Source organism: Pygocentrus nattereri, chromosome 11, assembly GCF_015220715.1.
Source record: "Pygocentrus nattereri isolate fPygNat1 chromosome 11, fPygNat1.pri, whole genome shotgun sequence".
Lineage (NCBI taxonomy): Eukaryota > Metazoa > Chordata > Actinopteri > Characiformes > Serrasalmidae > Pygocentrus > Pygocentrus nattereri.
The window spans coordinates 36,587,522-36,602,403 of record NC_051221.1 but is presented as its reverse complement, the minus strand read 5'-3'; the positions used below and the strand labels follow the sequence as shown (position 1 = coordinate 36,602,403).

General features: G+C 41.1%; 1 protein-coding gene across 1 annotated transcript in view; it reads left to right on the top strand.

Moving 5' to 3' along the window:
* Positions 1–14,882, top strand: part of ptn (pleiotrophin) — a 95,372-nt gene that overhangs the window by 62,486 nt on the left and 18,004 nt on the right. Inside the window, exon 2 of the mRNA XM_037542960.1 lies at positions 13,703–13,791. Within this exon, the coding sequence (XP_037398857.1) occupies positions 13,704–13,791 (88 nt within the window). The 5' untranslated portion in view covers position 13,703. The remainder of the gene's footprint in view (positions 1–13,702; positions 13,792–14,882) is intronic.

The following is a 14,882-nucleotide window of genomic DNA, read 5'->3' as shown; positions in this document are numbered from 1 at the left end:
GGTAAAGCAGCTCAATCTTGTCTACTTGTCCATGTTTAGCTGTTGTAATAAGCACAGCAATGTATGAATGCTTAGTGAGTTTGCACAGAAGGACTGCATTTGTAATGCGTTGGCTGAATGCTGTCAAATGCATCTACTTGTGCTGAGCATGTTTTTGGCCTAAGAGTGTGATACGTTTTGTGGTCAAATGAGAAAAAAATTGGGCATTTTGGCCAAAATTCAAAACGCTATGTGTGGCCCATACCTAACGCTGTCTGTTCCTCAACAATTATCATCTCATTATCAGCTTGGGGGTGGCAGCAACCTGTTGTGGGGATGCTTTTCCTCTGTGGGGACTAAGCACCTTGTTAAATTTGAATGATGGATGGATGGCACAAGATACAGAGAGATACAAAACGGAAAACTGTGTAAGCCTGCTAAAAACTTGGAAGAAACTTCAGCCAAAGCAATACAGAAGTGGTTGAAAAATAAAAAGGTGAAAGTTCCACAATGTCCAGATCTCAATCCTACTGAGGATCTGTGGTACTATTTGAAAATTTCAGTCCACAAGCACCATTCACCCAGCCTAGAGCAAATCTGGCAGAAAGAATAGGCAAAAACTCTCTCAGAGTGCCAAGCTGGTAGAAACTTACTCCAACAGACTTAACGTTGTTACCACAGCAAAAGGAAGTTCTACCAAGTACTAATCTGAAGGGGTTCAGTACTTATACCAGCTACATTGTTGATTATTTCTTTTCTTTGTATATCAGTTTTCAGTTTTTAGGATCAGAAAAGAGTCCAAAATCATATTTTTTGCAGAAAATTACATAAAAGCTTCAATAACTAAATATAAAACAATTCTGCATTATGTAATAACAACAAAGAACTTACTTCTGGGTGGGTAACTCTGGTAGCACAGCATACAGCAGATATTTATTTGAAAATTATACAATCAAGATTAGGGGATGAAAATACAGAACATTTTCAGTGATCTTGAGATGAAACATCTAAATATGTTTATGTCTCTATGTTTGTTGTGACATATTAGTTGTCACATTATGTACCTAAGGGACACCCGTAGTTTTGAAACTTGCGTATGTACATAATGAGGCAAGTAAACAATAAAGAAGCAAGGCTGAACTGCATGTGTCGTCCCTCGTCCACAGTTTAAATGGTGTCAGAATAAAGTAAAAGGGCTAGTGACCAAAATGGCACGGTTGCAGCCGCCTTCAGCACTGTGTTTGCAAGGCAATCTCGCCGAAAATTGGAGACTGTGGGTGCAAAAGTTTGACCTATTTCTCACTGTGAGCGGCATCGCTGAGAAAAAGTGCAATGCGCCACCTTTCTGTATGTCGCGAGAGAAGATTCAGTGAAGGTCTACCACACATTCCAATTCGGAGAGAAAGAAACTGATAAAATAAATGTGTTGAAAAACAAGTTCAAGGATTACTGGGAGCCAAGAAAGAACCTACCCGTCATGATTGGCTCCTCCCACTACTCCATGTGCTTTTCTGTTTACTTTTTATCGTCCATGTGCTTCTTTGTTTGGTTTCGTCCCGGCCCCGCCCCTTGTTTCTTGTCTCCGCCCTTAATTGTTTCCACCTGTGCAAAAAACTGACTTCGGTGAGTTGCATGACTCGTTAATCAGAGACAGGATTGTTTGTGGTATTAAGGAAGATCAAGTGCGGGCAAGGCTGTTAAGAGAAACAGATCTGACAGTGACAAAGGCCATAGATATGTCATGCAAAAGAAGTGACATCCAATCAAGTGAAAGTGCTCAATGAAGAAGTTGAAATAAACAAGGTCAAATGCATCAGAAATACAAAACAGAATGACAGAAACAACACAAAGACAGTTGGGTTTGAACACAAAAATAAATGCAAACTAGAAGCAACATAAGCAATCTGCTCCAGATGTGGTTACGAACATAAACAGAAACAATCTCCTGCCTATGGCCAAGTATGCAAATCCTGCAACAAAAAGAATCACTTCACCAAAATGTGCAAAACAAAAAATCAGAGCAGTATGATGAGAAATGCATGCAGTAGAACAAAAGGCAGAGCTGGAAGATTTCTTCATTAGAACAGTTGAAATCAAAAGAACAGAAAATCAGAAAACCATTGGCATTGTCACAACAGGAGCCCAAAGTGAAAGGAATAACTGGACTGAAAACCTAAAAATAAACAAGAACATTGTCTTCAAGTTGGACACTGGTGCTGATTGCAGTGTCATCTCAGCAAAGGTCTACTAGTCACTCAGACTTGGAACAAAGCTCAGAAATTCAGCTTGCAAACTGCTCACATATTCTGGCCATCACATGTCACCATTAGGAAAGCAAACACTCACCTGTGAACAAAAAAGCCAAAAACACAAAACTGAATTTCACATTGTTGACAGTGAGGTACCAGCGATACTAGGACATGAGACATGTGAGATGTTAGGTGTGGTTAATAGAGTGCATGGAATCACACCTGAAAATGACATTTTGAAAGACTTTGATGATCTGTTCACTGGTCTTGGATGCCTACCAGGGCATCACCACATTCAAGTAGACCCCAAGGTCTCACCAGTGATTCATCCACCAAAAAAAGTCCCGATTGCCCTGAAAGACAAAATCTTTGATGAACTACACAAAATGGAGAAAATGGGTGTAATCACCAGACAGCATGAAACGACTGACTGGCTAAACAGCATGGTCACAGTGGTGAAACCACACAAGATCAGGATATATGTTGATCCCCAAGCCCTTAATAAAGCAATTAAACGAGAACACTACCCACTGCTCACAGTTGAAGAGGTGGTTTCCAGCTTGCCAACTGCACAAATATTCTCTGTGCTAGATGCCAATCAAGGATTTTGGCAGATCAAACTTGATAACAAAAGCTCCAAGCTCTGTACATTTAACACTCCCATTGGGAAATACAGATTCCTTCGACTTCCTTTTGGGGTGTCCTCAGCCTCTGAGGTATTTCAAAGGTCAGTTGCACAGATGATTGAAGGCCTGGAAGGCGTTGTCAACGTTATGTACGATATCTTAGTCTGGGGTGAAACAGTCGAGGAACATGACAGCAGACTCATCCAAGTGCTGAAAAGAGCAAGACAGTGGAATTTGAAACTCCACAAAAACAAGTGCAAGATCAGAACATCACAAATCTGGTACATTGGACATATACTGTCTGCAGAAGGTCTCAAGCCAGATCCAGAGAAAGTGAGAGCTATAACACATGTGCCTACACCAGAAAACAAGCAAGCACTCATGGGATTCATGGGCATGATTCAGTACCTTTCCAAGTTTATTCCCAACCTGGCATAAGTCAGTGCACCTCTCAGAAAACTGCTTGAGCATGACACTCAGTGGCACTGGGAACAAAGTCAAGCACAAAGCTTTGAAAAACTGAAATCTCTGCTCACAAATGCTCCCACACTAAAGCTCTATGATGTTAAAGTACCTGTGACACTATCTGTAGATGCAAGCTCAGAAGGCATTGGAGCAGCTGTTCTTCAGGATGGAAAGACCAGTATCTTATGGATCTTGTACACTTACTGACTCACAACTCAGATACACACAGATAGAGAAGGAACTGCTTGCCATTGTCTATGGTTGTGAAAAGTTCCACCAGTATGTGTATGGCAAAGAAATTCCAGTTGAAAGTGACCACAAGCCTCTAGAGACCATATCCAAAAATCCGCTGCACAAGGCCCCACCAAGGTTACAGCGAATGTTGCTCAGGCTTCAAAAATACATTCTCTGTGTCGAATACAAACCAGGCAAAGAAATGCACATTGCAGATACACTGAGTCGTGCACATCTGAATGAGCAGACTGAAGACTTGCTAGGCGAAGAACTAGAAGTGAACTAGATCACGCCACAGCTGCCCATATCCGAAGAAAAGCTAACCACATTCCAAAAGGCAACAGCTAATGATCCAGAGATGCAACTACTATGCACAATGACTATGGATAGATGGCCCAATGAGAAAAATGGCATCCCAAAGGAAATCCAAGCATATTGGACATTCAAAGAGGAAATAAGCTACACATCAGGAGTGCTGTTCAAAGCTGCCAAAATCATTGTACCAAATCAGCTACGACAAGAAATGCTGAACAGAATCTATGAATCACACCTTGGAGTGGTAAAATGCAAAGAAAGAGCAAGGAACATCTTGTCCTGGCCTGGCATGTCAGCTCAAATAGTGGACTTTGTGTCACAATGTGCTGTGTGCAATGCCAACAGAAACAGCAATCCAATAGAGCCTCTACTGTCCCATTCACTGCCAAGAAGACCATGGTCCAAGATAGGAACTGACCTGTCCCACTACAATGGAGCAGAGTACCTCCTATATGTAGATTACTATTCCAAGTTCCCTGAGATCAGCAAACTTTCCAACACAACTGCCCAAGGCTTCATCATGTCTCTAAGATGAGTGTTTGCCAGGCATTGTTGTGTCTGATAATGGTCCACAATATGCCATGTGCAGAATTCACCAATTTTGCAAGAGACTGGGAGTTCAAACACATAACGTCAAGTCTGGAACATGCACAGTCAAACGGCCAAGCAGAAAGAACCATGCAGACCATCAAGAATCTACTCAAGACAGCTCAAGATGGTAAAGGTGATCCACTAGAGGGCATAGGTTACTTACCAGCACAGCTACTGATGGGGCGTCGATTGAAATCCAAACTCCCTACCTCCAATGTTCTATTAACACCTGAAAGCAAAATTCAGATTCAGGACAAGCTGGAGAGGAGACAACTCTAGTAGAAGAGCTATTATGACAGACATACAAAGAATCTGCCAAGCATATACACAGGAGACAAGGTGAGAATTCAGAGAAGGCAACATTGGCAACCTGCTATTGTGATCAGCGAGCATGAGCAGCCAAGATCATTCATTGTTCAGATGCCAGATGGAAGAACCTACAGGAGAAACCGAAAAATACCTCCTCAAAACAGCTGAAAAAGACTTCCCATTAGCCTCACCCAATGTTGCTGTTGATTCTTGTTTCGAGCTGCAGGTCAGTGAATCCGGTTCACCTGCTGAAGCCGGTATTGCAGAACAATCTGATTTAACTGAGAAAAATTGAGAGAGGAATACTTCACAAGGTCTGGAAGACAAGTGAAAACGCCTGCAAGATACAAGGACTGAATCTTGGACACACACACATACACAGGACACAGTGTAAGTTACCGTCGATCGTCGACTGAATTGAAACTTACTGTCATATATGCATCAGATTATTATGCAAAGTCAAGCTATTCTTGTAGATATGCTGTCCCATGTACAGTTCATGTAGTTAGCAAACATGGAGACTTCATATCTCACACTTCCCTTATTATGTTTGGAGAGCATTATTGTCTGAAATTGTTTGTATTAATGTTGTTGATGTTTGGTTCTGCACAGCCCACAGCATGTACATTTACAAAGTTATATGCATGTTCAAAGCAAAAAAACAAAAAAAGCTTCAAGTGTGGGGCTATCACATAGTATGTACCTAAGGGGCACCCATAGTTTTGAAACTTGAAACTCACGAATGTATGTAATGAGGCATGTAAACAATAAAGAAGCAAGGCTGAACTGCATGTGTTGTCCCTCATCCATAGTTTACACTAGCAAATTATATGCTCTTCATGTTATCATTGCTGATACTGGCAAAACCTGTATGCTGCTAAAGCTGTTCTGGTGCATGTTGACCGTTTCTATTTTAAACCGATCTTCCCACATTAACTTCACGAGTAACAGGACTGTGTGAGATGATTTTTTTGGCATTAAATCATAAACATGCACAAGATTTATTTTCATCGCAGTGTTTAATTGAAAAAAAAATTAACTATATAAGCAGCATTTCTTAGATCTGGTGGGCAGTCATGGGCTGGAGGTTAGGGAACCAGCCTCGTGACCGGAAGGTCGCTGGTTCGATCCCCAGAGCCGACAGCACATGACTGAGGTGTCCTTGAGCAAGACACCTAACCCCCAACTGCTCCCTGGGCGCTGCGGATTGGGCTGCCCACTGCTCCGGGCAAGTGTGCTCACTGCCCCCTAGTGTGGGTGTGTGTGCTCACTAGTGTGTATGTGGTGTTTCACTTCACGGATGGGTTAAATGCAGAGGTGAAATTTCCCTGTCGTGGGACTAATAAGGGTCTCTTAATCTGCTATGACAATGCTAAGAGCTGTTATGTTAGCTCCAAGCTAAAGTTCAGTTACTGGGTTTCATACTACTTTTAGCAGCTCTGCCATCTTATGAAAGATACATATGTTTTTGAAAGATAACTTTCTAACTATTAAAATTCCCAGAGCCAGGGCTATCTGCTCTGACATGGTAACCCAGTCGCTTTAGTGTGCTTTTTCACTCCAAAATCACACTGATGCAAGGTGCAGTTCCAAAGCACAGTGACATTTATTTGCAGTTCCATGCAGTGAAATTAAACTTAACCCCTTAAAATCCCAGATGTATTACAAACTAAAGCTTATTTTTAAGTAACTACAGGCACTTCAGTGTAAACTGGCTGAGCTATTCTTAGGTTACAGAACTGTGTAATGAAACCTTTGGCCTGTCAGCAGGCCTTGGTAATTTAGGGGGTTAAGATAAAATAAGGAGAATAAGCACAGCTGTGGAAAGGCTCAAGCAGAACGCTAGAAGACAGTTTTCTTAACGCACGTTTTCATTCAATCACTCTCTATCAGGCTCTCTCTCTCAGTAGTAATGGGACAAAAAATGAGGCACCTTCACACTTCTTAAAAGCACATGGACCCAATTTCCTCAAACGCATTTGACATTACAGCCTCAATCCCAACAGTATTTTACCTGTTGTGTTTCCAACTGTTCTGTTCATATTTACAGCTACTTAAAATGTGCTGCTTTTACTGCTGACTGGAGTTATCGACCCATACAGACAACATTTACGCTTACAAACATTCTGATTTGGTCTATATTAGCAAAATGATTGGTGTTTAGTGTGTCTACTATTTGCCTTTATCGCAGCGTTCGTTCCTTTTGGGAGACTTGCTTTCAGTTTTTGAAAGAAATCCACATCTCCAGAGCTCAGACTTAGAAGCTGGTGACGTTTTTCTCATAATCTAAATAATCCTGATTACTAATTAGTCTAAGGACTCAGTAGTCCACAAAACCTTACTCTACAGCTCACAGTGGAAGGATGGACAGAAACACCTGTGTATTTTTTCAGATCTGAAGCAACAGTGGAGTGAGATTTTCTTCTCTCTCTGAAAGATAAAGGCTTTGAGCACTGTTAATCTGATGGGGACAGTTTTGGTGTCTACCAGGTCATTTTTTCTGTGACTTTCCTCTTCCTTACACTAGAGGATTATCTTAAATCTAATCTCAGAAATATTTCTTTTAGTCATTTTAGCTGCACATAAGAAAGAATTCTGCAGGGTTGTTAAGGTGTGTTTAGGTAGTTGCTTATGTGAATGTGAATGTGAATGTCTGGAGGGGAACATGATGTCAGTGGCTGTGTTTATATGCAAAGATGGAATACAATCCCATTACAGATTTGGTGTTAAAATGATCACTCTGTTCAACAATCTCATGAAAATCTTCGTTTACATGCTCACTACAAGTAATCCGATGCAAAATGACGCGCATGCGTGGAGCAGCGCTAAGAATAAACGTTACCATGACGGCGAATGTCTCGTGACGTCCAGTCGGCGTGAGATGAGTTTCCAGTTGGCGCGTTTGTGTTGTTAATGGCTTTAAACTGACGTCAGACTCAGAAAAACGTCCTTCACATGTACTTATAAAGGAAGATGTCGTGTTCCGAGACATAGAAGCTGGCCGTCCGTCCCACCGCCGTCTTTTAAAGCTCAGAGCATGAACTCCGTCTCCTCTGCAGACCAGTTTCAGCTCCGCCATACTGAACGGTATAAACCTTTCGCTATGACGCGACGCGCATGCGCAGAACGTACTTACACATTCCAATAGGGAATGTAATCAGATTCAGGCATTTACACGGATATTATTCTTTTATTTAACAGATTATTTACAGGATTACCCACTTCATTCAATCGGATAGAAATGGTATTCCGAATGGCCTCAATCGGACTAGACTATTCCGATTGAGGTGTTTACATGGACGTATTCCATTCTGATTCAGCTATTAGTCGGATGGTTAACGGATTACCAGGCTGCATGTAAACAGGGCTAGTGAGTGCTCTGGGAAACGAATTTGTGGGGAAGACACAGCTGTAACTCAGAGGTTTTATGATTGAAGGATGAAAGAGATGAAGTGGCAGTAGGTCCACAAAAGTAAAGAGTGGCCAAATTAATTGCTGATATATTTAATATTACGCTTAGTTTTGGAGGCTTTGTGTAATTTCTTCTGTTAAGTATTATGTTTCTGTGATTAATAACATGTACTTCATGGCAATTTTGTATGGAAATTTTGTATGGAAATGGGGGCAGTCGTGGGCTGGAGGTTAGGGAGCTGGCCCTGTCACTGGATGGTTGCTGGTTTGATCCCCAGCACCGGACAGTCCATGACTGAAGTGTCCTTGAGCAAGACACCTAACTCCCAATTGCTCCCCGTGCACCGTGGATAGGGCTGCTCCAGGCAAGTGTGCTCACTGGCCCCTAGTGTGTGTGTGTGTGTGTGTGTATTCACTAGTGTGTGTATGTGGTGTTTCACTTCATGGATGGGTTAAATGCAGAGGTGGAATTTCCCCGGTTGTGGGATTAAAAAAGTATCACTTAAATTCAATAAGTGATTGGATGGTCTCTGACTTTTGCACACTTTCTGGCTCAGTCTTTTGTGTAAGTGTGTGTTTAGTCAGTGTTTAGATGTGAGGTCAACATTTGAAAAACATTTCAATAAAACCACCACCGTTAAATTAACACCTGCTAAATTAAATTGGTCTCCACTGGGTATAATGTAGTTACCTGCATGCACTCTCTTAAAGGCAAAGATGCCAAAAAGTGTTCTTTGGAGTGATGCCATAGAAGAACTATTCTTGGTTCCCTATGGAACCTTTCAATGAATGGTTCTTTAAAAAAAGCATTTTTGTGAAAGTGAAGAACCTCTTTAAAGTTTAAAGAACCTCTTGTAAGGATTCTATGCCACTCAAAGGTTTTTCTTTTTTCTCAAGAATAAATTGAGAAATTTTATTTAAGAGTGTAGGTATTCTTTTATTGCTATTGACGTTTACTTTGTGCTTTGTATGTGTCAGGCTTTAGCACATGGTTGTACGTGTCTTTATAGCATCTCTTTTAGACTACTTCTACAGATGTGATCTGATCAATAGTGCCCTCTCTTTCACATCTTTCAGTTGGGACAGCAGCTCTGACACTGATCAATGAGCTAATGGAGTGGTATAACGCTACAGCCTGTCTCAATTCAAACCCTACCCCCTGAGTCTCCTCTGTAATGGAGCTGTATGGACAGGCTCAGTCTCCAGTGCTGCCCACTGAGCTCCACCACTGGAGTGAAACTCCTCTCACTCTCCTGCTGAAGATCTGATGAGTCACCACCTCTCGCACCCACTGCTTCCTGCAGGGCTCACGTCATGTGATGTATTGGCCTTCTTGGCCCTCTATTAACCATTCAGCGGGGTATTTCTGGCACCAAAGCTGTCCGTGAGGTTTCCCCAATAATCCTCAACTCTCTGTCACACATCTGCACGTACACCTTTTCTCTCCTCAGCACACTTTCATCACTTAAAGCCCCTACCTCTCCATCTCTCCATACTCTACTGACGAACGATGGAGACCAGAGATGTGAAAGATAAGCTGCGGGGCAGGGAATGAAGATTGGCTCTGTTTGAGATCAGTGGCCATTACACATTCTGTACACATCAGCTTAGATGGTCGTGGCCAGCAATGGCCAGAAGTGATGGTTTATCTCTTTTTTAGTAGGTAATTCACTCACAAGCTCAAAAGACACATCCTTCACCAGGTTTTGACTGGGTCCTCTTTGAATACTTTTCCAACGCACTTGCAATCATCAGATTCATCTGTTTAGGGAAGTGGACTGAAGCTCAACAAACATTAGAAAATGTTCTTGCAGTTATACCAGAGAGGTCTCCAAATCTCCAAAACTTACACAGTATAGCTTTAGCATTTCACATTTTGCAATACACTGAGCAGCAGGCAGTGTCTGGGGTGGTGGAGCACTATTGACATTATTGCTGTAAGAATTATAAGCAGTTGTTTAGGTATGCTGAGTCACAAGGGGCCCTTGCAACTCTGTAGTTATTTTAGCAATTATTTTGTTTTGTATTGTTTGTGCTCCTCACAATATTGCCACAAGCAAGATGCCATATAGGATCCCCCAATGTTTAGAACTAGCCTTTACCTTCAAATACCTTTGAAATGAGCTCGCATGGTGTAGTAATCACTATCAGTACCTGACCTCGCTAATGCTCCTGTGGCTGAATGCAATCACATCCTCATAGCAATGTTCTATCTGCTAGTGTAATCCCTTCCTAGAAGAGTAAAAACTGTTACTGTAGCAAAGGGAGACAAACTGCTCATTTGTGATATATGAATCTAAAATGGTATAAAAAAATCTGACATTTTACTTTTTGTCCCTTAGTTTTAAACAGGCTGATATTTTATCATGCCTTCAAGATTGCAGTACATAAATGACTTCAGTTCTGATTAGCTGTGCTCCATTGTGCTTGATTTGTAAAGCAGACTGAGCTGAACCACTCCTTATATAGTGTGAATGGGCAGAGCTGTAACTGTTGCAGACTGAATAGGTGGATATATAGACTGACGAGTCAATGGTACATCTTGAAACACAGACAATGTTTACATAAAGACAACACAAAAAAGTGAAGAAAACTGAAATAGGCCCCTTCATAGCCTTGATTTTAGAAGAAATGCTTCATGAGCAGGTGTCTAGCCTACTAATATTTTGTGTCAAAAACAGGAGAAACTCAATGTCTACAAGTATAATACAGAGGCTTTTGGTGGATGAAATGGCAGGGGAAGAGGGTGGAGGCCTGAGCAGGGGCACAGCATCATAGCATTTTTCTAATCCTGCTCTGCTCTCTGCCTGCGCCAGACGACAGCAGCACAGCCGCCTCTCAGGCAATTACCCTGTCAGCTGCCTCAGAGCGAATGCATATCCACACCACACAGCACCATATCCATCATCAGGCACAACACATGAAATCATCCTTTGTGTTGTTGTTGTTCTGAGCCAGTGGCTCTGTGCTTCTGCCCCGAACAGTCTGTTCTAAGCTGAGTGTGTGTGTGTGTGTGTGTGTGTGTCTATATATATATATACATATATATGTGTGTGTGTATCTATGTGTAATGTATGTATCAGTTTGTGTATACAAAGCCAAATTCTCTGAGCAACATACAGCACAGAGGGCTCAGGCTGGACTTCTCCCCAGCCTAATGAGTGCAGACATGAAGAGTGCTACAGAAAGAAACAGTTGGTGATATTAATGAAGGGGATCATTAATGGGAGTATAGTCTTTTTAAACGAGCATTTTCCATACAGTCTGCTCTGCTTCAGTAATGAATAGACGATGGGAACAGCAACAATCACGTACAGCCAGAGAAACCAGAGAGCTAAAAATATAAAGCGGAAAGAGAAGGTTTGGGGAGGGAGAGCGACAGGGATGGAGGGAGAGCGAGAGAAAGGAAGGAGGGAGGGCAGACTCATGATTAATTGAAACTGAGGAATGGAGATAATGTCGCCGGTAGGCTGTACCTTTTGCAGTAATTTAAGCACAGTGAAGCACTTGGGCTTCAGACGCTCCATAATTACCAACTCCTCACGCTCATTTCTCCTTAGAGCGGTCTGAGTGCCTTTCTACTGCTTTAGAATAACAGGAGTGAGATGGAGAGAGAGAGAGAGATAGAGAGCATTTCTAAAGTAAAGAGAAGGAAAAAGCAATTGAGTGGAGCTAGAATGGACAGAAACTTTGATTAAAAGCAGTTTAAAAGGTTGAGCATTGTGGTGCCAGTGGGATCTAAAGGCTGAGTGAGAGACGGACAGGCTGAGAGTGGTCAGCCTGTTCTAGCTCCGCTGTCTATTGTGTGCCTCCACTCTCTGAACTCTAGCTGCCTGCTCAAAGTCATGCTAATGCCTCACACCCAGCCAAAGCATTCACTTGGAGCACAGCATATTCTTGCAGTTTTGTCCTTTCAGAGCTCCAAACTTTCAAATATGCATTGTTCACCTGTGCTTCAACATCTTGGCTTCTTTAGTCATTTGATTTTTTTCTCTCTCTTACTGTCCAATAAGAAAAGCTACACACAGGGTTTTGTTCTTCAGATATATGGCCACATGATGTAGTGATGAGCTGCACTTTTGAAGCATTGTTGTGGCCTAAATTTAGGGTTTAATATGTTATTTGTCATGTTATGTGGTGTTCTTTAATGTAGTATTCTTTTATTTGTATCTTCCTGCCTCATCTGTTTGACAGAATTTAGCATGTTATATAATTTTCATGTTTTTGTTCATAACTGTCCTGTCAATGTACATATATCATACACGCATTGGGAATCCCTGTGGTATCAAACAATCTTGACTGCTAGCAACTATTTTATTAGCTAATAAATACTACCAAACTAACAATAGTGTCATTTTTACCTTGTTTGTCAAATACAATGTTTATTTAGTAAAAATATGACTCCAGAGACAATTTTTGTCAGAGAAAAGAAGCCAAACTGAGGTAAATATATCTTGATAGCGAAGTACCTACCTTACGCACTTTCTAACTGTTTTTCTAGCAGTTTTCCTCTTCATATGTCAAGCCTCATTCTTGCTTGAGTAATCCGTTCTCTCCATTGTTATGATGATTTCAAAACAGTTGCTATATTAAGAAATAAGCCACTGTTGCAATACAACATTCAGTTTTCTAAAAGTAGTGTGAGCTGCCTGACTTCCTTCTACATTCACCAGCGAGTGAAAAAAAAATTCAAAGCAGTTGTAGTTTTTCAAAAATTCCCCACACCTTCACAACATATCATCTGAAGAAGACATTCCCGCTCCTTAAACCAGAAATCTCAGTTGAACGACTGCTGTGGACCCACTGTAACATGCAAGTCAGCATGTTTACAACAGCTGTAGCAATTTTTCAGAGTGCCTTTAAAATTCTTTAAAGGTTCTTTGACATGTGGCTCTAATGAAAAGCATTAACTGATAAGGAGCCTCAACATTTTGTAAAGACTTTTTTAAACTTTATGTTTACACTGTAAAGCGGTTCTTTAATAAGCTAATCATTATGGTTCTTTTTGGCATCTTTATTTTAAAGGATGTGATTGTAGACAGGCGTTTGCATGAGCAGAACAAATGTATCTCCAAAATAGTAACTTTACAGGAGAAGGAAAAAACATACTTCATTTTCAATGTAAGTCAATGGAACCAGAATTTTTCCCATGTCATTTTGGGTAATTTCCTTTAGGCCTCTCATCACAAAATTTACAACCAATGTAAAGAGTAACAGATACTTTCAACATATGTCAAAAACTGAAAAATGCCAAAAATGGTGATACAAGGTTTTCTTCCGACAGCGACGATATGTCTATTGTAGAGGGACCCAAACAGTAGACTAATCAATGTTCAAATTACAGTTTAAAATGAACAAACTGCCATATTCTAATTTCACATCTTTCTGTGCTATTTACACAGTGCTACTCATATTTATAGGGTGGTTAGCTTGAGCTTGTTAGAATGAACCCCGAAGAATCGGTGCATGTAAATTAATGGGTTTCTAAACAACACCTGTGGTGACGTCTGTGCTCTGTCCCAGCATGCAGCAGCAGTGGGTGTGTGTGGCTGTTCTGGGCCTGTTGGTCGTCACGGTGATGCTGGCAGAAGGCGGGAAGGCGGAAAAGCAAGGTGAGAGAAATGTGACTGACTGTAAGTGTTATTCAGGCCTACTAATCTGTTCTTCTCTCCATTCTGTGATACAAGATACTAAGAGTGTTCATCTGAATGGTCTACATAGAACAGAAACACACTGACCAGCCACAACATTGAAACCACCTACTTGTTTCTATATTTGTCTGTGCTGATGAAATGAACAGAGTGTAGAAACAAAGAGGTGGTTTTAATGTTTAATGGCTGATTGGTGTATATACACTGTATAAGAAACTTTAATTTTCTCACTGTTAGGCATTGTTACCTATTTAAAACTTTAATTATAGTCTGCATCACTCAGATTCATGTTCATTCAAATTTTTTTCATTTACATCTTGTCCAGAGTGACTTAAACTCTTAGGCTATGTTCATATTTCAAGTCTTATTATTGATTTCCATGTCTGACTTGTTCATAATCTGCATGCACACATCTGACTCTGTATCACTGTGTCATGAACAATGAACTAACTAGCACAACATGCTGTGTTTGTGAAGATAATTGGCTTTAAAGAGCTCTTAACTATTCAGTATGAGAGCAAGATGGTGATAAAGGATAAATTGTTGTTGTAGCATTTACTGTTGCTAGCTTAGGTTCTGCTACCATGTTAGCACTCAAGGTTGCAGTGGACACATGAATTCTGCTGTGAGAATGAAGGTTCTCATTAAGGTTCCATGGCTCTGAATCAGTTATGTACACTATATTGCCAAAAGTATTGACTCACACATCCAAATCATTGAATTCAGGTGTTCCAATCACTTCCTTGGACACAGGTATATAAAACCAAGGAGCTAGGCCTGCAGACTGCTTCTACAGACATTAGTGAAAGAATGGGTCGCACTCAGGAGCTCAGTGAATTCCAACGTGGTACCGTGATCGGACGCCACCTGTGCAACAAGTCCAGTCGTGAAATTTCCTCACTAGTAAATATTCCACAGTCAACTTTCAGTGGGATTATAACAAAGTGGAAATGATTGGGAATGACAGCAACTCACTCATGAAGTGGTCAGCCACGTAAAATGACAGAGCGGGGTCAGCGGATGCTGAGGCGCATAGTGCGCAGACAGTCAAT